We start from the raw sequence: 26,797 nt of genomic DNA, 5'->3' as shown, positions 1-26,797 counted from the left end.
ACAGCTGGGACCAGAAGAATCGAGGCGTCTGCCCTGGCCGAGTGTCCACTCCAGTGGGGACACCAACAGGAGAATGTTCGTTTTCAAGAAGTGTCCCGGAGGAAATGAAACAGGGGACCGGATGGCGGCTCTGCCGCCCAGACCTCAGGCCCTCCCGCCCCCATGTCCCTACAACTCAGCAATCTTGGCCCCTGCTACCCAGGCCCTATGAAGACCCCAGGCCCCCGAGCACTGATTGTCTGGCAGGCTACTGAGGGCAGCGGCTCCCTCCTGCAGGTGGGGAAACTGAGGCCCAGGGAGGCAGGGACAGTGGTGAGGAGGGTCCCCGGATAGGGGCGCACCATGGCTCTGACCCCTGGTGCTCTCTTTATCCTCTCATGTCTGTCTCTTGCTGGCTCTGTCTGGCTCTATGTCTGTCTGTCCATGCCCTCCTTGCCCCCGTCCTGTCATGACTGTCTCCCTTTTCTCTCACACAGAAATGGGTGGGTGCATCCTTCACTGCCTCCAGCCTGGAGCTGGGACCCCAGAGCCCCGAGGTGCTTTCATCCCTGGAGATGTTCAACCTTTGCCCACCGCAGAGCGCCGTCAAGGGGCCGCAGTCCATGCCTCTGCCGGAGCCCACCGACCTGGTGGAAGCCGACGAGGGGCCTGAGCCGGACTCCTGGGGCCCAGCCCCTGCCACCACCGGCAGCTTGGGTGGCTCGGCTTATAGCCAGGAGAAGGACCAAGTGTACAGCGTACTGTCCATCAACACGGTGACCGTAGCAGACATGGAGGGGCTGTGTGCCTGGTCCTGCACCTGTGGGGATGACGGCTACCCAGCCCTGAACTTGGACACCAGCCTGGAGCCCGGCTCAGGCACTGAGGACCCGCTCTTGGACACCGGGACCACAGTCCTCTCCTGTGGCTGCGTCTCGACTGGTGGCCTTGCCGGGCCGGGAGGCCCTCCTGGCAGCCTCCTTGACCAGCTAAAGCTGCCCCTTGAAGATGAGGCAGGTTGGACCCCAGGCCCGCCGTGGAGTGGCGGGCCCCACAGAGGGGCGTCTGACAGCGAAACGGGCTCGCCTCCCGCCGGCCTGGACATGGACACTTTTGACAGTGGCTTCGCGGGCTCTGACTGCGGCAGCCCTGTGGAGTGTGACTTCACCAGCCCCCGGGACGAGGGGCCCCCCAGGAGCTACCTCCGCCAGTGGGTGGTCATGGCCCCGCCAACCGAGGGACCCGGGCCCCAGGCCAGCCAGTGAGGCTGACCGGCCGTCCAGAGCCATTCGGCCAGAGCCAGAGCTGGACTCACCTGGGCCGTGGGGTAAAGAGGCCTGCGACCTTTGGGCCCCCAGATGGGGCCCCTGAGCCTGGTTGACGCCTGGTGCGCATGTGTGGCCCCGGGAGCGCATGGGTGTGTCCATGTGCGGGAGCAGGTGCCCGTGGGCACGGAGGCAAGACGTACATGTGTCTGGGACTGTGTGCACACGATGACAGCCTCCCTCCTTTCTGGACGTGGGGCGGCCCCCCACGGACCCTGCCCTGCGGGGCCTGCCTCCAGGAGCCGTGAGAAGTCCCTGCTGTTCCTTTTCACGTCTCAGGGAGACGGGAAGGGGATGGAGTGAGGCCATGGGGACCCTGGCTGTGGGAAGGTTTGTGGGGGCCTTTGGACAGAGGTCTGAATCCCAACTGTGATGCCCCTGGGCTGTGCCACCTTGGGCCAGCCGCTTCCCCTCTCTGGGCTGGCTACTGGGGGGGGGCCCGCAGGTGGCATGACCCCCCTTGGGGAGAAATCGGTGAGGTCACCCACTGTACAGGCTGCAGCAGAGCAGACCCTCAATAAATTCAGCTTCCTTCCTTCTGGGGCCCAGACCAAGCTTGTGCTGGTGGTGGGCAGGGGTGAGAAAGCAGCCACAGTCTGGGGCTGTCCTGCCCGCAGAGGGGCACTTGGCGGGGCGGGGGATGGTTCCAGGCTTCAAGTCAGCCTGTCCCTTAGAAACAGCCCCCACCGGCCAAGATTTGCTGGCTTCGGCTGCCCACTCAGTTATTCCCCTTATGCTCCCAAGTAATATTTATCGGTCACGAGTACATGTGCCGGGTTCTGGGGTACACGGTGCGGGGGGGCTCCTTTGGCACTCGTGGTGGAGGAGGGGCAGACAGGCGGTGATGACGCAGCCCTCCACTCCTCTGGCATCTTGCTTGCTCATCCCCGGGAATCGGGGAAGTCAAGGTCTTGTTGACGATTTCTCAGAGAGTCCGTTCAGAATGCGAATTGAGACGCTAAGAAAATCCATCTTGGCCACGTTTGAAGGCACCTTACCGAACATCAGCGCCACAGACTGCATGCAGCTCATGCTTTAACAAACCAAACCAAAACCAAAAACAGCAAACAAGACCATAGGTTGTTTTCCCAGTCGGGGTGCTCACCTTTAGAGGCGTCTTTTTCAAGCCCGCCAAGCAGGGTTAGGGAGGCCGAGAGTCTGATTCAGCAGGCCGGCCGGCTCCCAGAGCCCGGGGACATCCCTGCCCCAGCCTGGAACTGCCCGGGGCCCTGGTTCTCCCAGGAGGCCGGGCTGCTGGGCGGAACCCAAAGGGGAAAAGCTCTGGTTTGTCTGTCCTCTTGGATGAGCCTGAGCTACCTGTTGGTGGGAGTCAGTCCTGCAGAAAGCCTCACCGTGACTCATCTGTAGCATGGGGTGGTTGGGGGGGGAGTCCCCGAGAGAGTCCTGGGTACTGAAAGTTCTAGAACATTGATGGTTTCAACCGTGGGGCTGTTGACCTGGGATCAAAGTGAGGCTCAGCTGGGAGCTCGAGTCTGACACGGGAGCACAGTCTGACACAAGCGAGCAGCCCTCACCATCCCCCACTGTCACCTCCCGGGGACACTTGGGCCAAGGTATGCTGTGGTTTTCACATCCTCCTGGGGCCAGTGGGTTCCAGGGGCCACCTGAGCCACCGGCTCCCCAGGGGAGTCAGCGCAGCTCTCCCACGCACAGAGCTCTGGGCCGGGGGCCAGGGGGCCAGGAGGCCAGGGGGGCAGGGGGCCAGGGCTGGGGCTTGGTCAGGGGCTCTGGCTTGGGCCAGGCGTGGCTCCTCACTGACTCTGTCTCTGAAGGGGACTCAGCTGGTAAGCGGGCTGCAAAGAGGAGGCAGGAGCTGGTCCTCCTGGGAGGGTGGGTGATGAGGGACTGGTGGCTACGTGGGCAGGTGGACGGAGAGACGGATGAAGGGATGGTGAAAGGCTAGAAGGAAGAACGCAGATGGACAGGTGGAAACAGATGCTAGAGACCAGGATTGTAAGTCAAATATAAGCCCCGCGAGGGCAACAACTTCCTCTGTTTTGTTCCCTGCCCTACCTGCAGCCTGGCACATAGGCACTCAAAAAAGCCCGATTTGTAGGGTGTCGTGTGTGCTTTATTCCCATGGTGTAGACGCTTCCACCATGGCCAATTTCAAGCTACCAACCTGACAACCCCAAGTGGGATTGGGAAGAGATGTGTGTCATCAACCCTCCTAGGTGGTCCGAGCCAGCCCCAGCACCCCACTGACGGGAGCCCCGAGGGGCATCGGGAGGGGCTGGAGGGCTTCAAGGAGGAGGTGGTGGTTGTTGGACTTTGACAAATGGATAGGACTTGTTAGATGCACCGGCTTTTGTGGCAGAAGGAAGAGCTTGAGCAAGGGCCTGGAGGTGTGACGGAGCCCTGAGCACCTGGAGGTGGGGAAGGTGGCTTCTCGTCACCCAGAGTCCAGGCCACAATTGCACAGGCCACAACACCCCGTGCACGGAAGCCATGCTCTCCTCCTGGGCCAGCCCTTTTCCATCTGCGGGGTCGGAGAGGGCAGGGCTATCCATGTGACGAATGAAGTGAAGGCGCACAACGGGCCAGAGGCTTGCTGGCCTGAGGTCACACACTGAATTAAAGATCACAGCCAGAACTCGAACTCTGGTCTCCTGACCCCAAATGCAGCTCTTCTTCCCCTTGCTCAGCTGGGAGGGACCTAGGTCAAGAGGGAACACTTGTGGGGTGCCTGTTGCTTCTGTCCATGCAGCGTCCTTGTGGGGCGGGCAGCTGACCCCAGCTCTGAGAGTGGCTGACAGACCATTCCATGCCACCCCAACCCCCGCCACACCACTGGTTCTGGGACATACACGTGACTCAAACTGGTCCATGTGCTCTTTCTGCTAGGACTGCCGAGCGGTAGGGATGGACTGAAGCCCGGGGCTGTGGGGTGGGGCCAACACACAAGAAAGCAGAGCTGGGAACAGAGATTGATTCCTGGTAATATCTCTTGAGCTCCTGGATCCAGCCATGCCTGAAACCACATCCCCATGGACTTTTGAGGTACCCAAGTGTGGAAGTCATTATGCTCTTCACCTTCTGGACCCCCTGGTATGGTACCACATGACCAGGACTGGCCAGGGAGTTGCAAGCAGAAGTGGTAAGTCTCACTTCTGGACCAGAGCATGTACCTGACCATTGTGATGTTCTCCCGAGTGTTGTTCCTCTCTGCCACCGGGAGCTGTGACAAATAAGCTGGCGGCTGCTCCATCAGCCTGGGTCCCTGCGGGAGGAGACACGGGGAGCAGAGCCTCCAGTTTACCCGAGATGGAGCAAGAAATCAATCCCTGTTGTAAACCACCGAGATTTGGGGGCTGTGTGTCAGCACCGCATAACCCAGCCTGTCCCGACTGGGCTGATGAGCTGCGAGTTTCCCTTTTTTGCTTAAGTGGGTCTGACATGGGTTTGTGTCACTTGCAGTGGGAAGTGTCCTAGCATAATGAGGACTCTCCTCCCAACCTGAGGAAGGACTAACTACATTCAATGGGGCCAGGGGGCCAGGCTCCATCCCTTCTCATGGATGACCTTGGGCAGTCGCCTGCTGTCTCTGAGCCTCAGTTTCCTCTTCGTAAAGTGGGGGGCAGCCATGAGCCTCTCGGCTTGCTGGGAGGACCTCCACATCTGGGAGGAACAGCTCGGCTGGGATGAGACCCACACACAAGAAAGCGGAGCTGGTGTGTTCCTTTAGGCTCCCTGTTGGAGGGGAAGGCTCTTCTCCCTCCCCTGCTTGGGACTTGGTCTGGGGATGGGCCACATGGGGCACATCCCACCCGCAGCCGCCCGGACGCACCATCAGAAATCCAGGGACGGGAAAGACGGAGCAGCGAGCACATACGTGCACTTGCCTCCCGGGAGCCCCCCGCACCTAGAGAACAGGAGGAAGAAGTACACGTTCTCGACAGGGAGGAGATGCGAGAGGGGTCGCCCGTAGTCAAGAAGCATCAAGCCACGAAAGGAAAACAAGAGGAGTCGGGTCTCCGCTCAGATGTCACCTTCTCAGCAGGACCTCCCCTGGGCCCCTCACTCAAAACTGCAGCACCCCACTGACTTAGTTGTCCCCCGTAACATGTATTAAGCTCTAACCTGTGTCTTTTACTGATTCGTCGTGTTTACTGTCAGTCCCGCTAGCACGGGGGTTTCGTCTGTTTTACTCGCCCTGCGTCGCAGAGCCTGGAATGGTGCCTGGCACATGGCAGGTGCTCAGCAGATGCTGGACGGACGAGCATGTGAAGCAACCAGTTAACGGCAGAGCAGCGGCTGATGAGGCAGTGGGCAGAGAGGACAGAGGGGACTGAGCCCAGGGGGGAGCCACCTGCCCTGGACCTGGAGATACCACAGAACGGGGCAGAGAGACGAAGACGGGGGCCTCCTGGGAAGTCCTTAAACGGAGCAAGAGACCCTCTCCCGTTGCTCACCCCGGGGGGGCAGCGAGGGGTCTTTCCCCCGTCCCTGGGGGGCCACAGATCTGAGGGGTTTTAACATTGGTGGCCTCAGAGAAGAAACCTTCTCATTCTGCAATTTAAGGGGTCTCCTAGAATAGAGCTGGCTGCTCACCCCAAAGCAGCCCCCACCTCTGGCAAGCAGCTTGGGGGGGGGGGGCGTTGGGGGCCGCACGGGTGAGCTGGCAACGCCAGCAGATCAACCCACTAGCTGCCAGTCTGCAGAAGCTATTTTCTCTCTCTGTGCCTCAGTTTCTTCAGACACGAAATGGGCGTACTGAGCAGATGCGCTTTGAGGCTGCCGGGAGGCCAGGAGTTGGTCTGCGTCAAGTGCCAAGGACGGTGCTCAGGAAGTATTGTTGCGTGATCATCATTTCTGTGGGCAAGCCAACCCCCTCCCCCCACTACTCCAGCAAGCTTTTCCCGGTTCACCGTGGGACCCGGGAATCGTCGCTGCAGACACCTGGAGGGCAAGACGAACCAGCCGCGAACCGAGCCGCTGCCGCCACCTGCTGGTGACCACAGGAACTTGACTGAAGTGGGAGGGGCAGCGCCAGAGTCTTGTCAGGTGGCTTAGATGGGCGCCCCTACACCATGGTCGCGGCCACACTCTTGCCGTGGGAGTATGGTGATGACCCAAGGTGAACGGACGGGGCTTTTTAATTCCATCAGGGCTGACTTCTGGTTGGGTGGCTGGAGGTGCACAGGGCACTGGATGCTGGGGGTGGTGAGGTGTCACCAAGCAGGGAGATCACACGTGTGCACGCACGTCCACACGTACACACACATACACACACAGACGTGTCAATACGCGGATCCACATCCATGCACAGCTGGGAAATCCCTGGCACAAGCGGGTCAGGGGTCCAAGGGAAGGCTGGGTGGTCAGGGGAAGTCAGAGGGCGGAGATCACGCTCAGCCCAGGTCAGAAACGGGGCAGGAGGGGAGCAGGGCCAGCAGCCGGCAGGACATGGTCTGAGAGGACCCCAGACAGGAGGGAGGCGGAGTCTGAGAAGGCAGAGGAGGAGGCTCAATAGGGGGAAACCAGGAAGAGTGGTGCTTACCTTTAGGGAAAGGAGGGAGTAAGTCCAGGGACACGGCTGGGGGAGCCCAGCGAGCTTTATCAGTGAGACATTTTATGTAAAAATGGCATCACAGACCCATGTTTTCTAGTGGCGCAGAAAATGTATGTAAATGCAAAGAAAAAGGTCCTAAGGGGAAAGGAGCCTGGAGGCTTGAGTCTTACTGTACTGTTTCAATTAGAGAGAATACATTACCATGTTGCTGATGTAAGTTAAAAGGAGGAAGAACCAAAAGTTGGGGGTGGGGTGGGGACACGAAGGACAGAGCCACGATGTCCAGGCCCTATAGTTCTGGCCTCCTGTGAGCGGCAGGCCAGGGTGAATGGGACGTGTGCCCTCTGGGCTCAGTGTCCCTCCTCACCCTCCCTGCCTTGTTTGGGAGTCCCTTCACATACACTTCAGTTTTCCACAGTCTCTACCACTCCCTAGTATTTATATTTAACACAAGGCTCTCCTTCCTCTCATTTATGGGACCTGCTTGACCCCTGAAGGCATCTGTGCTCAGATCTTCTGGTCTATGCTGTGGTTCCTGAAGCCCTTTGTGCAGAGGTTGGAAGGGGAGAGCTACCTTGGATGGGTGGGTGGGTGGATAGGTGGACAGATGGGGAGGTGGGTAGATGGATGGATGGTGGGTAGATGGGTGGATGGATGGGGAGATGGGTGGATGGATGGATGGATGGTGGGTAGGTGGGTGGATGGATGGGTAGATGGATGGGTGGGGAAATGGGTGGATAGATGGATGGATGGGTAGTGGGTGGATGGATGGGTGGGGGGTGGATGGGTGTGCGGTGGGGGGGTGGATGGACAGACAGACATGGACAGATGCACAGGTGGGCAGAAGGAGGGAGAGAACAGGTCATCCTTGCACAGAATGGCTGGCTGTGGAATGTGGAGCCTGGTCATAGAAGCCCATCTCTCCACTGAAGGGCTGCACCCCTCATCCCTATGTCCCATCTCCCAAACACAGGCCCAAACCATCCCTCAGGTACGGGGACAGAATGGGAGATAAACTTTGCTGAGCCCTACTATTTGCTTGTACTTGGTGCCCTTCAGTGCCTCTGGTCTTCGCAGGAAGAAGTCAGTCCATCCCCATTTTTCAGATGAGAAAAGCAAGGCTCTGAGATGGGAGTATCGAGACTCGGTGCCCATAGCACCACCTGTCTCCCGCCACACAGGGTGTTCCCAAACAACTGGCATTTGTAAAGTATTTTCTGTTCATAAAGCAGATAACACTCTTTTTTCTACTTGATCTCAAAAAAATCTCCCCACTTTTTTTTTTAATACTTGAGTAAAAATGAGAGAAAAAAAAGTGACGGTTAAGACTTGGCCAGGTCTTGGGGGCACCTGGGTGGCTCAGTCGTTGAGCATCTGCCTTTGGCTCAGGTCATGATCCCAGGGTCCTGGGATCGAGCCCCGCATCGGGCTCCCTGCTCAGCGGGAAGCCTGCTTCTCCCTCTCCCGCTCCCCCTGCTGTGTTCCCTCTCTCGCTGTGTCTCTCTCTGTCAAATAAATAAATAAATAATCTTTAAAAGAAAAAAAAAAAAAAAAAGACTTGGCCAGGTCTTGTCTGTGCTGGGGTTCACCCTTAGACTCCCCGCTCCGCGCTCCATCCTGCCCCTCATCACCCCAGAGTCTGGTCCCAAGACGGAAACACGGGGCCCTGAGTTGGGCCAGGCCAGGAGCTGCAGGTCAAACATGCCCAGATGGGCTGCTTTTGTAAGGCTGAGAAGCTGGCAGGTGCAAGGCTGGGCCTGGGGCTGGGGCAGTGCTGCCTGGGGGGCCCGTCCCCACTCCCACACTCCCCACTGCCCTATGCGCTGTCGCTGTCGCTCTCCAGTTTTCCACAAGATAGAAGTCTGGATTTTTTAAAAATGTGAAATGTCCCATTTTTAAAAAAAATGTTGGCAGCTCATATACACATACAAAAGAAAGAGGAGGAAAAAGAAAAAAGAAAGAGAGGGAGGGAGAGAAAGGGAGGGAGGGAAGAAAAAGGGAAGGGGGGGGAGATGGGAGGGAAGGGCTGAAGAGAACGCCCACTGCCCAAACCCAGGCCATAGCCTGTGACCCCTGCAACCGGCCGGCCTGGCCCTGGGCCACCCTGCATGGCACAGCTGCCCGAGCGTCTCCGGGTAGACAGAGGCCTGGGCCCGGCTGAGGAGGAGGAAGGGCTCTGGAACAGGGGCAGGAGGGCTGGGCCGACCAGGGGCAAGTCAAGGCCGCAGCGCCTCCCTCCCCCTTTGGTTTAAGTGGGAGCCTCTATTCCTGGCAGTTCTGCAGGTGAAAGCAGGAAGGCCCCCAGAGGAACAGAGATTCTTTAGGAAACACAGAAACCTAAATGCATTTTCCTTCACTTTAATTACAAAATAAATAAATACATGCCAAGGGGTTTTTTTTAAAGAGAAAAGAAGGGAAAAGAACAAACCAACTGTAGGCCCGCTCAGCTCCTCGGCTCCAGCTGCGGGAAAGGCGCCCCCCACCCCCACCCCCCGGAGGCCCGCCGGTTGTCTTGTGGGACCAACAAGGGGGCCCCAGGCTCAGGGTCCGATGTCCTGCCTGGAGAGGGGTCAGTCCCTGCTGGGGCCCTGGGTGGCAGGACACACAGCCCGTTCTGTGACGCGCCCCCCACGAGGCCCTGCCACTTGGGGCACTTGGCCTTTCTGCCATGGTGGCTGGAATCTGCAACGAGGGCTGTGAGCAAGGCCAGCTCCTGACCCTCACTGGCCAAAGGATGACGCCGCCGAGGTCCATACGGAAGGTGGAAGGCACGGGGGCCCGGGCCGGCAGCTCCGCTCCCTAACGGTGGAGGCCCTTGGAGGCCAAGCCCACCAGGGCCTCTCAGACTCACCACAACCCAAGTTCCGCAGAGAAAGCAGGCAGCGACGGAGTGCAGGATCCGTGCCTGCAGCCACGGCTAACACGCCCTGGGAACGAGAGAGGGACAGCAGGGACCCAAGCCTCCTGGTAGCTGCTCCCTGACAACGCCCGGCGGGACGGAGCAGGGCCCTCCGTCCGGGAAGCCCCCCGGAGCAGGCGGGCGGGAGGCCCTCTTCCGAGTTCCGGGCCCGAGGCTTGGCACAGACCTGTCCCTGTGCCCCGGGCAGGGTGCGGCGCACGCGGGGGCCAGGTGGAGCCCCCCCCAGGGAGTCACGCCCTCCTCAGGCACCAGTGGCAGGGAGGGGGGGTCGTGGTGACCGCACGTGCCTCATAAGTGGACCCACTTGTTCCAGTTGACCTCGTGGGGGAACACGCGGCCCAACCGCAGGGTGCAGTCCAGCGTGGGCTCGTAGAACACAGTGGGGCTCTCGCTCGGGCTGGAGGGCGCCTGGACCTCCGGGACCTGGGGCTTGGAGAAGAGCGAGACGGCCGCCGGCTTCCTCAGCAAGCACTTCTTAATGCAGCCCAGGGATTCCAGGCCCTAGAGACAGCGGGACACCTAGGGTGACGGGCGCACTTGCAGACCGGGTCTTCCATCCCACCCTGGGAGCTGCAGGACCCCAGGGCAGGGGTGGGGGCCGCAGGGGCCCAGGGAAGACAGGCGAGGGGCTCATGGGCCGGCCTGGCGGCCTCGGAGGGCAGCGAGAACACCTCTCTGGGCAGGGCTGAGCAGGGGGGTAAAGTAAGTAAGGGACCCACGCGAGCGGCCTGGCTCTCAGGCCGAACCTAGAATCTCCTGACGGGCCACCCCGCTGGGAGGCTGAAGCAGGGGCCCAGGAGGAGGGAGCAGTGGTCAGCAGGGAGCTGCGGGGAGGCCTGGCCAGCCCAGCCCGGCCGCACCTGCAGCAGCTCGAGCACGGCGATGGGCTGCAGGACGCCCTGGTAGTGCTGCAGCAGGCGGCTCTCGGGGATGCCGGGCCGGGTCATGATGTGGTAGAGCACGGCCTCCATCATGCCCTTGCACACCGGCACGTTCAGGTGGCCGTCCACGATGCGCCACGGGCGGGCGATGAAGGAGATGTTCTCGCAGTCCCTGCAGCGGAGACACGCAGGCGTCAGGCTCGGTGGGTGAGGGGACACGGTTCCACCGACGGGACGCTGAGGCTCAGGGCGGTCGGCGCCTGGCCTGCGTCACGGGGCCGGGGGTCCTGCTCCTCCACACCCCCCTGCCCATCTGGAATGAGGAGTCCCTACCCCAGGGCCCGGGTCGCCAGCTGAAGGGACCCGCTCACACTCAGCCTTAACCGAGGCCGTGACGTGCCCATGTCCCCCACAGGGCCCCGCGCTGGCAGACGAGGGAGACGAGCTGACCTCTGGATGCACCAGCTCCATCCTGGCCCCAGGGGCAACGGCCGACTCCACATCAGGCTAGAGCTCACAGAGGTCTTTATGCAGAAGACCTACTTCTGTGTCTTAGCAGTCCCCCGTTGCCCCAGTGACTGGTCTGCCACACGGGGTCCAGGCATGGGAGGGGCCCAGGGCCAGCTGGACACCTGGCTCTGACCGCCATGACCGGGAGCGCTGCATCGGAGCCGGGGGCTCACGGCCCCAGCACACGTGTGGGAGGTGCCCCCTCACCAGGAAGGCTCCCGTGAAGCCCATGGTTCCAGACGGACCCACGCACTGCCCAAGTCTACACCTCTGGCCCTCACCCGCTCCCCATAAGCAGCTCCTGCCCTGTTTCCCCAGCAAGTGGGACGACCAAAGACCAACACATTTCCAGGTCCCCTGGCCGAGAACTACTGCGCCGGACTGTGGAAGATCTCCATGTGATGATCACTACTGGGACCCCGGGGACAGACTCCCCACCCTCGCACCCGCACCCCGCACCAGGCCGCCTGGATCTGGGCACACACTCACTTTTCCCGTGCTGCTTGGGAGAGGCTGCTGGCCACAGAACTCTCGGCCAAACCTGACAGAAGAGGGAGAGGACATGAGACCTAAGAGGCAGGAGTCCATCTCTTCCTCTTCTGTTCATGCGACACGTCCTTTCGGGCTCTGGGGATAAAGCCGCGAACAGAGGGACAGCAAGCCCAGTCCTCACAGAGCCCTCGCACCCCGAGAAGCAAACTGGGCTGGGCCGCAGTGTGCAAGTGTGTGTGTGTGTGGGGGGGGTGTTCAGGGCCCTGAGGAACCCCCACGAAGGGAGGCAAGTGAGCACCTCATCTTCCACCCAGAAGCCCCGACCACAGAGCCGTGTGCATAACCCCCTAAGGCAAAAACAGCCCCAAGGAAACAAAGACGCCTTCAGAAAGCACACAAAGAGGCCAGCGTTGAACACAGGTGAGAGCATCTACCCCGCAGGAGGGGAACCCGGCAGGTTTCCATCCCTGCATGTCTGCCAATCCCAACAGGAGGCGCGACGCCCCCCGTTCCTGCCACTGCGCCCTCACGCGGGACATCTCAGCCAAAAAGGCCTTCCAGAACCACCTTCGTGTCCCACACTGGTCATTCACAGACCTGCTTAGGAGCCCCTGAAGCCCTCTAGTGGGAACAGGCAAGACCTTTCCCCCTCAACGCTGAGGCTAGGAAAAGCTGGGGTTCCCCGTCTCAGGGCAGGTGTGGGGTGTGGGGGACACTCAGCCCAGGACAGGTGATGGGCAGGTGGGGGAAGGTGGGGTGGGGGACCAGGTTTGTTCGGTACCTCTGGGGTCTTCAGATCCTTCTGGAAGCTGGGCCTGACAGCTCAGCTGCTCCTCCTGGTCCTCCTGCCCGGCCTCCGGTGCTCCTGGGGGAGGCTCCTTCACACCTGTGTCTCCGGGAACTGGTGGCAGAGCAGGTGCCGGGGGCTCTAGCTCTTCTTCTGCTCTGGGCCTGGGGCTGGGGGCCCAGCGCACATCCTGGAGCGTGGGCCTCTTGGCGGGGGGCTTCTGGGTACTCTCGGGGTCCGTCTCCCTGCCCTGATAGGCCATGTGACTGCTCGTCCAGCTAGCACGCCTCTTGGTGCTCCGGGGGCCCTGGGAGGGCGGTGCCTGCCTCCCCGAGGGGCTGTCCTCACTGGCAGGCCCGTCTCGGGGTCTGGCCTGGGGGTCTTCTCTTTGAGGGTACGCATCCTCCTCTCTGCCTTTCAGCCGCACCGAGTGCAGGAGCCAGGGCTGGGCAGAGGCCATGGCCACCAGGCGAGTGGTGTTGCCACCGACTTCCAGGACCTGGTGGTGCTCCAGGAGGTCCTAGGAAAAGCGGGAGACACACGGGTCTGTGCGGGATCCTCACGCCTGCTTCCCTTGCTCGGTGCATCTGAGCGTCCCGAGCAAATGGCAAGCCCAGCTCCATCAGGACAGACTGACTCGAGGGCGAGGTCTGGCTTCCAGCCCAAGGCAGGCGCCAGCTGGCCATGCGGCCCCAGGGCAGCCCTTTCCCCCTCTAGGCTTGGGGCAAACTTCTTAGAACCGAAGCTGCCGTGAAAGCGTCCTCCCAGGAAGCTCAACACCCCGAGTGCTATCAAGTTCCACAAAAGCCATGATTGTTCCCACACGAATGACAGTAACTCCTCTCGTCCTTATACCAAGCCCTGCTTGCAAGGTCCCTGTTCTGATGGAGACACTGCACCCGACGCTATTGTCTTTCTTTTCATTCCTAGCTTAAAAACCCACAAGTCAGGATTCAAGAAATTTGCCCCAGTTCACATCCTGGAACCAGGACTCATAGCCAGGTCACGCAGGTCTGGGGAGGGTTTGCTGTAAGCCCTTGTCACCTGGGCCACAGGGAGCATGGATCATATGAACAAGGAGACACCACGTGAACAGTCGTATGACCCTGCTCTCATGTCCTGCACTCACAAACACCTGCTTCCAACTACAGACCAGGCACATCGGGGCCAGACAAGTCCCAAGGCACTCGATTTAAAAGGTCCATCTGTTAATACGTTCCTTGGGTTCAAGGGTTCCTGATGAAAATGGACCCAGGCAGGTACAGCGGGGAGTCCTGTGGGGCCAGGTGCAGGATATCCAGGAGCTGTGGGCCCAGCAGAGATGGCTCTACTTGGCTCCGTCCCACTGTGCTGAAGAGACGGGACCCAAGGTGCCCAACCTCTAACATTCCAGAGAAGCTGGGTTTTAGGCAAAATCTCCCATTTCTAATCTTGGCGACTAATTTAATCTTTGAAAAAATTACACTACGTGCCCCAAGTCGAGCCCCTCCTCCGAGGCGTGCATCTGGCCGGTGAGCGGTACCTTCTGCGTCGGCTACCCCACATTACTTGAGAGCACGGCTCACCTGGATATAGTCTGCGAAGGTCCTGGTGCGCTCGGCGTCTGTCCGCTCAAAGGCAGAGAACCATCTGCTCAGCTCCACTCTGTCCACCCCAAAGCACCCTGTGGCTGCAATGACCCCGTGGACCTCCAAGACGGCACACACATCTCCCGGCTCATACCCGCACAGCTCCACCTGGTGGACAAACTCCTCCAGGCTGCAGGTGGCCCCCTGGCTCTTGATCAGCCTGGTGAAGCTGTCAGGGAGGCAGGATATGCCCACGGGTAGCTCTTCCAGAGAAGGGACTGTGAAGATGAGGAGAACCCGAATCAGCCCAGCCCAGGGCCCCAACACCAACTCACCACCCCCCAAATAGGGAGGGGACACCTTCTGGGTGAACGGAGCACGGGCCCGGCGGTCGGGATGCACCCCCGGGGCCAGGATGAAGGGCAGGAAGGTAGGGCTGGGGTCTGAGGACAGCAGCCCCGGAGCTCTGGAGGAGTTCCTCAACTTGGGCTGCCCTGGGCCCTGCCTTCCTGGTGCTCCTGTGTTCACCACTCCTCAGACCCTGGGGGACATCCCGGGACCCCTCCCTGAACTCCCACGTGAGCTTCCACGAGCCGGGGCTGCTGTGCATGGCTTCCTGGAAAAGCTGGTTCTGCCAAGACCACGGTCACAGGTTTGGCCCGAGCCAAACTCCAGACAGAGCACAGAACACCAACTGGGGTTTCGAAACTGAAAGTGAACACCATGCACCCCGATAGGTGAAGGGGAGGCAAGAAAGGGGTGGGAAGGGGCCCAAATATTCTCATTTTACGTAGAGGAAGAAGAGACTGCCTCAAATTCAGGGTATGGGAAAGCAAGGTTTAAGTAAGCTATTTAAAGTTTCAGAGGTAACGCACAGAGGACTAAAGAGAGTGTAAAAATTGGAAGCAACGGAGATATAGATGATGAATGTAAGCCGAGGACTCCTCTTTCAAAGCAAGAGATCGAAAGCAATACTTCAGATGTCTGTGGAAGTGTGTACTTCCGAGCCCCGGAGGGAACCAGCAGCACTGAGCAGGCCAGCACCCCGTGTCGGCGGGCAAACACTCACCGGTGGGCCAGAGCCGGGTGGGCGCGGGGGTGCGGCGCAGGCGGAACGTCACCTGGCAGGAGTTCACCACGATGCTGTCGTTGGGGTTGAGGTTGCGGGTGCTGACGATGCCGGGCGCGCAATAGCCCCGCATCAGCAGGTAGTTGGTGTGGGAGGCCTGGCGGGCTTTCACCTCGATGGCCCGGCGCTTGCTCCCCGAGCCATCGTCCAAGTCTTCCTCCTCGTCGTCATCCTCGTCCAAGCCCCCGTCCTTCCCCAGACTAGGAGAAGAACACGGACCTGGGTGACAGAGCGCAGGCCCAGCGTGTCTGCTGGCCCAGCCGGCCCTGCGGCGGCGGAGGGCCGGCTCCCTCACACAGTGACCCCCTCAGAGGGGCTGCCGTGCTCCGGCCTCAGCAATGGCCTGTGGTCGCTACAGACCCCCTCCCGCTCCCCCAGGCATCTGGCTGTGAAGGGCAGCGCTGCCGCTCCAGATTCATCCCCTCTGACCACCTCCCCACATGCCGCGCTCACCCCCGTTCACATACCAGTGCCTTTGCAAGAGCTCTTCCTGCTGCTGGAAACCCTTCCAGTTTCTGTCCCTAAACTGCCTGCTTTTCCACTAAATCCCAGCTTAGCTATTAGGCCCTCAAGGACCCCTGCCAGAGCCACACCTCAACAGGTCCCTCTCTTTGGCACAGCCAAGCCCACCCCCCCGCACCTGGAGGCACCAGCACGAGGCAGTGGACTAGACACAGTGCTGAAGTCCCTAGTCCCTAGTCCCCAGATCTGAGGTCCCGTCCCGGGGAGCTCCCTGCCGCCCTGCTGACATCTGCCATCTCATGTGCCAAATGCCACACAGGGCTAGACATGACACGCACAGACTCAGCATGTGTTGGTGGAATGCATAAAGACCAGGAGGGACGCCTGGGTGGCTCCGTCGGTTAAGCGTCTGCCTTCGGCTCAGGTCATGATCTCAGGGTCCTGGGATCGAGCCCTGCATCGGGCTCCCTGCTCAGGGGGTGTCTGCTTCTCCCTCTGCCTCTCCCCCTGCTTGTGTGCGTGTGCACACGCTCTCTCTCTCAAATAAATAAATAAAAGCTTAAAAAATAGAAGACCACATGATGGAGCAAATAAAACCGCGGACACCACAGGACACCACAGTGCATGAGGCCCCCCGGTGCACTCAGAGCAGCATGTTAGGGCATGCTGACACCTCCTTCCTTACCTCTTCATGACCTCATTCTCCACCATGGAGCTGTCCACCACGACAATCTGCTCCGGGATCCGGACATCCACGGAAATGAGGCCCAAAGAGAAAAGGGTCAGGGCGGCCACGCAGTGCCCTCCAGGGCTGTCCAGAGAAAATGCCACCAGGTGGCTTGTAGACTTGTGATTATCCTGGTCTTTGAAGGAAAAATTATCGGGCTGGTCCAACTTGCCGGCAGCCAGGATTGTGCTGAAGAACTGGAACGATTCCGTGCAGACAGTGCTTGGAAATCGCCATGTAAAAATCCTGCATGGACAAAAAGGAGGTAAGGTCCAAACTGAGGACGCGGTGCTGGAGGCCTCCATGTGGATGGGCTACGGGCCCTTAAGATCTTTGTGTTCAAAACTGACCACACCAGCTTCCCCCCCACCCGCCCAAAACCCTCTTTTCTACCTCGAATGAAGGTGCCACGTTTCAAGCTAACTGCCTGTGCCTTCCCTGCTCACCTGAGCACCTTCCCGGTGGGCCATGTCTTTGCATCTAACCTAATACTCTACGCCTCGCAGGCATTCGCTATAAACAGGCGCCAAACTGGGGAAGGCGAATGCACTTCTTGTGACAATCATCTTTACCCCAGGCAAACCCCGACCCGTGCAGAGACGACAGGACACGTGTGTCCATGTCACTGTCTCCATGAGGCGACCGCAGAGTCAAGCCCTGGCCTCTGTTCAAAAGCGTGCCTTCCCACAACCCTGTAACGGGGACCTAGGTCCCAGGGAGGGACCCAGAAGGTCTTCCGGATGCGAACGCCGCCCCTTGGCTCACAGACAAGAATGCCGCAGTGCAGAAATGGTCAAGAAGTAGCTCAGCATCCCAGACCACCGCTCGGACGGCTGAGGGGCTACAGTCCGCATCTGGAAGATATGGGATGGCTTCAAACTGAACACACAGCTCGGTGCAGCTCTGAGCCGTGAGAACGGCCAATGAGGCCCGACCAGGATGCCGTGCCTTTCACTGGGCTCATGAGTACCTTAGAAACTCATTTCTCATTTAAGATTTTTCTAGAAGCTGCACGCCCTCCGAGGAAGATGGACACCCTGCTCCTTCCGCTCCCACGCGCTGCTCTTTGCAGAGAAGGTGTGGCGCGGCCTCTGACACGGGCCCTGCCTTGCCCCAGCCCCAGCTGGAGGGCTCACCTGTAGTAGGTCTGGGACAGCTGGTAGGACATGGGCACGAAGGGCAGAGCCCGGTTCTTCTTGGGGCCCAGCATGTGGTTGACGCGGCGCCGGTTGACCAAGCTCCTTTTCTGGCACTCCATGAAGGCCTTCACGAGGATGTGGTCCTTATACTCTCGGTACAGGCGGAAAGTCTGCAACACAGCAAGGCCGTGGGTGAGCGAGGCTCTCCAGCAGCTAGGGGGAGAGGAGCAGGGCGCAGGGGTGCACAGAAGCGGGAGCCCATCACGTGTGCCGGAGGGACTGAGACGGGGCCGAGGGGCTGGGAGGCTGGAGCAGACTCCTGGGGGTGCGGGGCGGGAGAGCCTGCAGGAAGCTAGCAATCCGATGACAACTTTCACCGCTATCAGAGAGAGGGACACCCCAGAGGACAGGCAGCTGGGACAAAGGACAGCTCTGCACCCCACGGCTATGTCTTAGGATACAAGGTCATGGGAGTCAACGCAGAACCACCTCTGATACCCCTCGCTTCCCCAGCCTTCGCCCAGCCCATCAGTAGATCCGGTTGGCTGTGCCCCCATAAACCATTCCCAAACACAAGGGCTTGACGCCGTCTACACCATCGCTCCTCAGCCTCTGCCTAAGTGCTCTCCCTGCCTCCGCCTGTGCCGCCTGCCCCCAGCCCCTGGCCATCTGCCACGCAGCCCCAGCGAGCCCCGTGTGCCTCCACCAGACCACACGCGGCTTTCCTCTGCAGGGCCAACACCCAGTCCTCACTACACCTGACAAGGACTCCCGGGACTGCGACCCTGCCCACCGCTCCGGGCTCCCCGGCCTTCCTACTTTCCCTCAAAGAGCCTTCCCACTGTGGGAGCCTGGCCTTTGCAGCTCCCATTTCTTGGACAGCATCTTCCCCCCTCAATTTTTGCAAGGCTGACTCCTCAACACCCAGCTTTCAGCTCAAATATGTCCCCTCAAGAAGCAAAGCCTTCTCCCTCTTGCTCCTCTGCAGCCAACTGTATTATAGGAACCTATTTTATTTTCTCCGTAGCAACGCTCTCCACCTGAAATGTCCTCATTCGCTTACTCGTTCTCTCTCTCCTCCACCAGAAAGAAGTCCCACAGAAGCACAGATTCAGTGGTCTGCTGCTGCCACGGCAGCGCCTGGCACCGGGTGCCCAGCACGGGGCAAATGTGGCTCCTGCCGGCCACGCCATCCCGGCTCCGTGGCTCAGATTCGGACCGGCCCAGAGGAAGAGCAGCTCCAAGGCCGGCAGGGCCAGGAGAGTCCCAGTGACTCCCGTTCCTGAAAAGCACTGGCTCACCCAGCCGACCTAAGGCGAGTGTCCAGCATATGCCAGACCACAGGAAAGTCCCTGCCAGACCCGTCTCCTCAAAAGCACTGGCCAGGCAAACGTGTCATGGCCTGAGAATTTTAGGCTTGGGAGGTTCTCTGCTACGTTGGCCCCGGATCCACGAGAGGCAGAGAAGATGGAGGCTCGTGGACTTCAAGGGATCCTCTGAGGCCACACCGCTGGGCAGGCCTGGGACCAAGAACAGAACAAGGCCTTGTCCTCGAGCCCAGCGACCTCACCACTGCAGAAGGACAGGGGATCAGGAGCCAAAGTGGTGGTCAGATGGGGTGCTGGAGCAGCACGGGGTGTTCTCCTGGAACCGGAGAGGGGTCTGCGCACACACTGGGCCTTGTCAGTCTTGAGGCCCGCACACCACCCTTGATTTCTCTGGACAGAGCTTCCACGTCAGCCGTGGAGCACAGGCTCGAGGGGGGGAGCACCGCACAGGGAAGAGGGCAAGGGGCTGGAGAGTGGCCAGGAAACCACGGTTCCTGCCCACTGGGCGAGTGCAAGCTGGGATGCAGCTTCTCCTGGAAAGCCTGGTGTCCTCAGCTCTTCTCCGTATGAAGACGACGACAAGGGGGGGCATATCCCTCCAACAGCTGCTGGGGTGGCGCAAGAGCACGTATAGGGAGGGAGGGAGTGTGGCCCAGCCCACCAGACTTCCACCCACTGCCCTGCACTGCGCCTCCCAGAAACCTGGGGCTGCAGGGAGCCAAGTGGGATCCTACACATGGCCCCTGGCCTTGTCCCTGCCGGCCTTCCAGTACTCGGTGCCAGGTGCGAGGGTCACGAAAGCAGCGCCCTGCCTCCTGCGGTGGCCCAGGTGCTCTCACGCAATTTCCCACGCCCCTGGGGGTCAAGGAGAGGGACGAGAGCCTGGATACCACCTGGAAACGGAACCAGAGGAATGACAAGCAGCAGCATGATGCAGGGGACAGGCCCCGGTTGGGACGCAGGGACCTGGCTTTTGCCATTAACTTTGGGGCTGGGCTTTTTCATGGGATGGGCAGTTGGACTAACTCCCGAGGTCCTGTCCTGCTCGAATCCCTTCTGGGCAGCACAGCCAAGAGATTCCTCCATAGCCATAGGTGAAGTCGGAAATTGGGATTTTTATGGGCAATGTCAGTAGTAAATTTAAACAATTTTTTTTTCTTTTTAAACAAGCTCGGGTCCAATAAGACAGAGCCAGGGGCCAGACTGGGGGCTGTCTCTGTGGGACTTCTGCCCCACCCCACCCTATTCCAGTCTTGTTCTCTGGCATGTTCCGGCTCACACGAGGCTTTCGGCACAGAGGAGGGGGCAACGCCCCACGACCAGCCTCCCACTTGGAAACACACACACTTCATGTGAGTAAGCAGGGTTCAAGGGCTCTGTGGCACCAAGGATAGCAAGAACGGGATGACTGGGGACCCTCCTACTAGACTGTCCCAGATGACTGCTGGACAAGCAACTGCACCTCATGGTGACGAATTCAAAGAAGAGACATGAACACTCAGTCTTGGATCTGCGAGGGCCTGGCCATTGCTGTACAAGGATTGTGGTCACACCTGGCCACGGGTTTTCCCTCAATCACTCCATTTCCCCCAATCTCCCTCACCTCCCTTGCGGCCAAAGTAACAAGCACCACCTGGAGAATGTGGGCAGTGCCCCAGCTGGGTCTGCACCCCGCTGTCTACACCCTGCGTCAGAGTCCTGGGGACCAGCAGCATTCCTGTCAGGCCTCTGGGGGTGGGGGGCCCGGGGCCCACGTGCTGACCGGTGTGGTCATTAAGAACAAGGGAGGCACGGCTCCGGTGAGGGGGCAGCACAGGCCCTCCTCCGCACCTCCCTGCTGGGGCCCTGGAGCCACAGTCTCAGGTCTGACAGAGAGTGTTGTGAGATCTCGGGCACTTGCTTCTTCACGCCTCTGAAACTCAAGTCTCCGTGTTCACAAACGAGTGCTAAGCCCAGCACCTCCCCAGGCTCAGGATGGGGTCCACTGAGAACCGCCTTCTTCCCTCCCCACCTCACTCAGCCAGGACAGAGCAGCATTACGTTCCCAGGAGAGAGATAAGCCCACAGAAAGGCCGCTTTCCCGCTCGGGGACCTCTGGCCAGCTCGCCATTTCTGAATTCTGCTTGGAGAAGAGAAGCTGCACAGGTCAGTCGCTCCCTCAGCTCTCTGTCGTGGCTCGCTTCCTCTTCACCCTCATTTTCTGCATTAACATTCGACTCAAAACCTCAGCCCGGGAGGGATTTTGGAAGTCACTGGATCCTGTCCCCACACTTGGAAGATGAAAGAAGGGGGCACAGGAGTCTCAGGGGAAATCGGGGCCCCCCCGAGACTGTACAGCTGAGAAGAGAATGAGCGAGGGCCTCACTCAGCTCCCACCTCTGACGGCCTGCGCCCCACAGCGCGGCCGCGAAGCTGTCGCCAGGTCCCTGCCACCCACCTGAAATGACCGGCAGGACTCCATTTGGCTGTCCGAGAGGGCCAGCGTGCTCTGGACCAGGTTTTGGAGCACCAGGAAGTGGATGTCATCCATGCTGAAAGACAGTGGGCAGGAGGGCACAGCACATGAGGCTGTGGGCCATGGGCACCGCTCAGTCTGGGTGCGTGCAGTTTTTATTTAGAAAAAGGGATCCCACAAAAGTGACCCAAATGCCAAAACTATTCATAAACCAAAACAAAACAAGTGGTGGTTTTTAAGCCTTACTAACTGGTCAATTTTTACAGGGAGAAACGTTTCCACTTAGTGGGTAAGGGGTGCCGTACCCTGGAAACGGGTTTACGTGACAACTGACAAATGCAGTTAGCACTGAGATATTTTCAGCCTATCTATGAAATCAAAAATTGCATGCCCTACCTACCTACCTACCTATCAGATCAAGAGTTGATGCTCTACTGACTGACCCAGCCATGTGCTCTAATCTTAAACAACTTGCGATTTCTTATATTTTCCTCTAATCTTAAACAACTTTTTCCTCCAAAGAAGCTTCTCACTGAAATACAGAGCTAAAATCAAACTGAATATTGTTTTCCAACATGGAAAAAAACCAGGTTTTCTAACCAGAGCTTTGTGTGGAAAGCTCATGGGCCTGGAATTCAAATCCCTTCCTCAACCCACCTTGAGGCTAGGCCACTGATTCATGAGGCTAGGGTCGGCAAGTTTCTCCTGGAAAGGGCTGGGTAATAAAGATTTCGGGGTCTCTGTCATAGCCACTCAACCCTGATGCTATAGGATAGAAGCGGCAGACAGCACATGGGCCAGGCGTGGCTATGTTCTAACACAACTTTATTTTCAAAGACGGGGGGCAGGCTAGATATGACCCTGGGTGTCCCCGGTTGGGCCACCGGCAGCCCAATCGAGCGGCTGAGGGAAAGGCACTTGGTCAATAGGTGCTTACGTATTCAGTTCATCCTCTTTCCTCGTTGGATCCTTTTCATCTCCAATCGCCAAAACTCGGTATCTGCATAAGGAACGGGACATGAGTGTGTCAGTGGAACACGGCTGACCTTCACTAACCGAGCGGAGGCTTACTCAACATGCCATTTACTGGCTGAAGTGTTGGAGGAAATATAAAACTCATTAATTAAAATTCAAACACGTACGTGTCAGTTACAATGAGAACATACCACGTTCTGCTCCCCAAATGAGCGTGTTGTTAAAATGAGGGTTGAGGAAATGAGGAATGTTCATTTCCCTGACAATTATCAAACAACACAGGAAAGTGTTTAATGGCAGAAAGCCACTGTTAATTGTTAAGGGAAAGGGATCTAAAATCATGGGCCCATTATGATTACAAACAAGCATAAGAAAGACGCCTGGAACAAAATACCCAAAAAAGAGAGTAGTTGTATTAGGTAGCAGATTATTTCCCCATCTGTGTTTTTGAGCTTCAAGTAATGCTGCTTCCTTGTGTTCCTACCAAGCAAATAAATACAAGAAGAGAAGTCCAATGTGCTAGCCTTCACACTACACAGCCAGGCAAAGAAATATAAGAAATCGCAAAACTCACTTTTTAAGAAACATGGCTGTTTCTCTGTAAGACTTTCTTTGGTTTCTATGATCCTAAAGTCAAAATTCATCCTGGCAACAGTAAATTCTTGAAATTTAGTAATAAGAAGGAGTACCTTTTCAGAAATTGGACTATTTTCAAAGTTGTTGGATCCATTTCCTTTTTTGCCTGGCCTGCCAGGATGCTCAAGATCAAATTTAGTGTTAAAACTGTTACAACTGGATGAGACTTCTTTTCTCCAAATGGTTCATGAACTCTCCTTTAAAATAATCTTTAACTGTATTCTTCTTTTTCTTTTTTAAAAGATTTTATTTATTTGACAGAGAGAGACAGCAAGAGAGGGAACACAAGCAGGGGGAGTGGGGGAGGGAGAAGCAGGCTTCCCGCCGAGCAGGGAGCCCGATGCAGGGCTCGATCCCAGGACCCTGGGATCATGACCTGAGCTGAAGGCAGACACTTAACGACTGAGCCACCCAGGCGCCCCTTAACTGTATTTTTCTATAACTAAAAGTTGCCCCCCATATATTTACTGAAAATAGGTGGGGTTATAAATTACAAATAGGTAAACGGGTCATTTGAAGCACTTTTAAAATTGAATATAAACCTTGCCATTTGGGAGTTCTGGGGAACAGTTTGCTGCAAAAAGAAACACAAAACACAGTAACAGGTGTCAACTCCGCAAAGGACTACAAATCGCTCCCTAGGCCTGGCATACGCGGGCACGACGTGAATTACTTGTTGGTTGAATCAAAGAACGAGATCTCCAAATGACGTTCAGGGGGCTAGCTACAACCGTATCATACGGTTCCCAAATAGGAAAGGATCGATGACTGTCACCTCTATAGGAAGAGATTCAGAAAACATCCAGTGGCCAGAGGGACCGTCTCAATGAGGGTGGTTAAGAAGGAACTCACATTTGGATTAAGCAGTGGAAACAGGCCTGGTTTACAGAACCCTAGATTCTAACATTTCACGGGTTCTATGCTCAAAGCCAAGTATGTTCTCTGCAGGTGCCCACTGGTTGAGCTGGAAAGGGCTGGGACGTTGGAGTCAGACCCAATGTGGAAGTTCAGGTCCTGGCCCTGTGGCTCACAAGCACCGTGGCCTTGGGTGAGCTACTTCTAGCTTGGTTTCCACATATGTCAAACGAGCAATCTTGGCAAAAGCATACTAACCACTTGCGGAGGCCTGGATTGGGTCAGCAGCAGGGCCTCCACGGCAGAAGGAACGGGGACACCCGGTGGGGTGCTACGGATGGCAGGGATCTCCCATTTTCAAGTTGCCCATGAGAGGAGGCGAGGTGGTTGAGTCAAGGACACAGCAGGGTTAGCTGCGAGGCCATGGAAGTGCTGACCAAGGGAAAGGCCTGTGGCCAGGCATGACGTTTCCTCTTGCCCCACAAGGATCACACAGAAACTTCCCCGAAGAACCTCACCTGGCAAACAGCTCCTGGAGCGTGTCTGGGATTTCAAGGTTAGGATTCTTTAGAGCCGAACTGAACTTCTCTTTGAGCTTCTCCACAAATTCTTTAAACTCATTGGCACAAACCTTTCAACGTGGGAGAACGAGACGTTAAGCCCTTTCTCGCCCCGAAGGGAGGTTTTGCTGACACATCAAGGAAAATCTCACAACAAACTCCCAGAGCAGCGACCTCCCAGAACTGACGAGCTGATCTCCCAGACGCTCAGGAACAACGTCCGTATTTGCAAAGCCAGCAGAGGTGCTGTGGGACCCGGAGGACCAGACAGGAACCTACACCCCCCTGCCTTCAGGGCAGGCCGAGCCCAATGACCACACAGGGCCTACCTTTGGGTCTTCGTAATCACATTTTCGATTCATGAAATCTCCAACAAGTGCCTTGTCCTGGTACACCTCAGCGAGGCAAACCCTGCAGGAAGAGAGGACAAACGTGAAGTCTGGCATTGTAATAATGTCTGTGTTCAGAACCATCGGGAAAGGCTCCTGTTCTAACACGTCTGGCGTTGGCTAACTACAAGGTATGATTTACTTATACATCTGCTGGGTGACCACAGCTCTTAACAAGGAAGGATTTGGGGTCAACCAACCCTGATTCAAGTCAGGCCTGCTGTTGCTCAGGCTTCACTCCTTTGGCTTCTCTGAGCTTCCATCCGCCACACGTAAACTGAGAACAGCGACTCCCGCCTGCCTGCCCTCACAGGCATCTGGCCAGGACCAAACAAGATGCGCTATGTGCAAGTGTACTGTAAATTTTACACTATCCTCCAGGCCCTGGTGTTCGCTATTAGTCAAAAGCACTAACTGTCCACTGCAGACATCTTTGTCTCTCCGTGACGGAAAGAGAGCCTGACTTGCCCGAAAAGAAACAGAGGGAAAGGCAACAGGTGTTTGCAGGGCTCCCAGCAGCCGGGCACTTGCACCTTCATAAAGAGCTTGCAAGGTAGAGACCGTCATTCCATTCGAGAGCTCGGTGAGGCGTAGGGGCCCCCGAGGTCACATGTCTGCCAAGGGCTGGGGCGCGTGGGCCAGGGTGGCTACGGTTGGTAGATTCACCCTGCTCACAGGTGAGGGAGCGGCCTCCAAGTGGCTACATGCCGTGTGCTAGGTCCGGCAGCTCCAGGCCACAGCCCCCTCGTGTTCCCGTCCCCCGGCTGCGGCTGCAGGACACGAGCAAGAGCCTCAGGCAGGGGCCAGGAAGCCCAAGTCCCAGAACTCACTCCACTGCCAATGCCCTGTCACCCTGGCCAACCAGCATCCTCTCTCTGGGCCCATTTCCACTCTGAAAGAATGGGAGTTTGGGGCAGGTGACCAGAGCCCTTTGCGAGAGAGAAGTCTAAGATTCTATGCACAGGGGCCAGTGGCTCCCCGCAGGAAGGCCCCTCACTATGTCTAACCCACTGGCCCCTGCAGACATCTGGAGACATGTCTGGCTGCCACGGCTGGGGTGGGGACGCTACTGGCATCCAGCGCTAAACAGCCTACAACGCACAGGACAGCCCCGTCGCAAAGAATTATCTGACCCCAAATGTCAATAGTACTGAGGCTGAGAAACCCCGGCTGGAGTTTTCTCCACAATCCAGGGCTGGGCTGTTCTTCTCTACAGCCTGGCTGATGGCAGGTGGCCCAAGGCTCAGAATCCAGCCAGAGCCAAGCTCTCCTACTGACCACCCATGGCACGAACAACCAGTTGGTGGAAGCAGTCCTTCCCAACGCCGCCCATGTGTCCCCTCCTGGCCCCCCTCTCATGCTGGCGGCAACACCTGGGCCCCTCCGCACCCCACTCGGATGCTCTCTGGCCCTCTCCACTCAAGCCCGTGCCTGTGGAGGGGGTTGTCAAGGAGGCTGACGGGGCAGGCGATGGTACTGTGCCCTGGCCGGGTGAGAAAGAGGTGGGCGCAGAGGGGATATATTCAGTAAGCCACCTAGCCTAGACGGCCCGTTTCTTCCTGGGTAGCAAAGCAGAACAGCACCTACTTCCCAAGGCTGGCCTAAAGTCCACATGATACTGGATGTGTGGAAGGGCCCGGAAGCAGGCCCGGCCCTTGAAAAATCACGGACCCCAACACTGGGACAGGCTGTTGGTGAGCCAGTGGACAACTCTTAAGCAAACGGGATGAGAGAAGAGTAACAAACTAGAAGCATGGGAGCAACCTTGGCCTGAAGTTATGAAAGTTCAAACGAGGCTTACTTATAGTTCAGATAGGCTTGTGGGTTTTTGACGATGTAGCGAGCTCTTCGTCCAACTGAGTGAGATGTTTTATCCAGAGACTCTTCAAAGGTAGCGTGCAAAATGTCCCGCACAACCTGCCAGGGGACGAAGGGGCCCTTCACCTGGAGCAAACACAAGCCGAGATGGAACGTCAGTATCCTCAGAGCCCACGTTCCAGGTTCTTAACGTAAAGGAGGGGGGAGGGTATGTTCTGTGGCGCCTCTTTCTGCAGCAGATACCCCAAACTATGAGATTTACGGAGCACCGACTACGTGCCTGGCACCAGTGAGGTGTTGGGCGAAGAATAAGCCCAAGTCCTCAATGT

At 58.0% G+C, this 26,797-nt stretch overlaps 2 protein-coding genes across 6 annotated transcripts in view; one reads left to right on the top strand and one right to left on the bottom strand.

Annotated features, from left to right (window-relative positions):
• IL21R (interleukin 21 receptor) overlaps window positions 1-1,847 on the top strand; it is a 35,392-nt gene extending 33,545 nt beyond the window's left edge. For all 5 annotated transcript variants that reach the window (XM_081819804.1, XM_006746719.3, XM_031017514.2 and 2 more), the window contains one exon: window positions 477-1,847. In XM_081819804.1, coding sequence (XP_081675930.1) covers window positions 477-1,244 — 768 coding nt within the window. In that variant the 3' untranslated portion in view covers window positions 1,245-1,847. The remainder of the gene's footprint in view (window positions 1-476) is intronic.
• Window positions 1,848-9,179: 7,332 nt separating this feature from the next.
• The window catches only part of GTF3C1 (general transcription factor IIIC subunit 1), a 70,950-nt gene continuing 53,332 nt past the window's right edge, over window positions 9,180-26,797 (bottom strand). The window contains exons 25-37 of the mRNA XM_006746717.3: window positions 26,452-26,594; window positions 24,591-24,672; window positions 24,220-24,332; window positions 22,173-22,235; window positions 21,218-21,311; window positions 17,450-17,622; window positions 16,272-16,559; window positions 15,065-15,324; window positions 13,993-14,273; window positions 12,422-12,947; window positions 11,638-11,689; window positions 10,618-10,810; window positions 9,180-10,258 (exon numbers count right to left, since the gene is read on the bottom strand). Coding sequence (XP_006746780.2) covers window positions 10,046-10,258; window positions 10,618-10,810; window positions 11,638-11,689; window positions 12,422-12,947; window positions 13,993-14,273; window positions 15,065-15,324; window positions 16,272-16,559; window positions 17,450-17,622; window positions 21,218-21,311; window positions 22,173-22,235; window positions 24,220-24,332; window positions 24,591-24,672; window positions 26,452-26,594 — 2,481 coding nt within the window. The 3' untranslated portion in view covers window positions 9,180-10,045. The remainder of the gene's footprint in view (window positions 10,259-10,617; window positions 10,811-11,637; window positions 11,690-12,421; window positions 12,948-13,992; window positions 14,274-15,064; window positions 15,325-16,271; window positions 16,560-17,449; window positions 17,623-21,217; window positions 21,312-22,172; window positions 22,236-24,219; window positions 24,333-24,590; window positions 24,673-26,451; window positions 26,595-26,797) is intronic.

This window comes from Leptonychotes weddellii, chromosome 5, assembly GCF_054177405.1.
Source record: "Leptonychotes weddellii isolate Sample4059 chromosome 5, ASM5417740v2, whole genome shotgun sequence".
NCBI lineage: Eukaryota > Metazoa > Chordata > Mammalia > Carnivora > Phocidae > Leptonychotes > Leptonychotes weddellii.
Note: the sequence above shows the minus strand (reverse complement) of the source record. Positions and strands in the feature narration are given on the sequence as shown.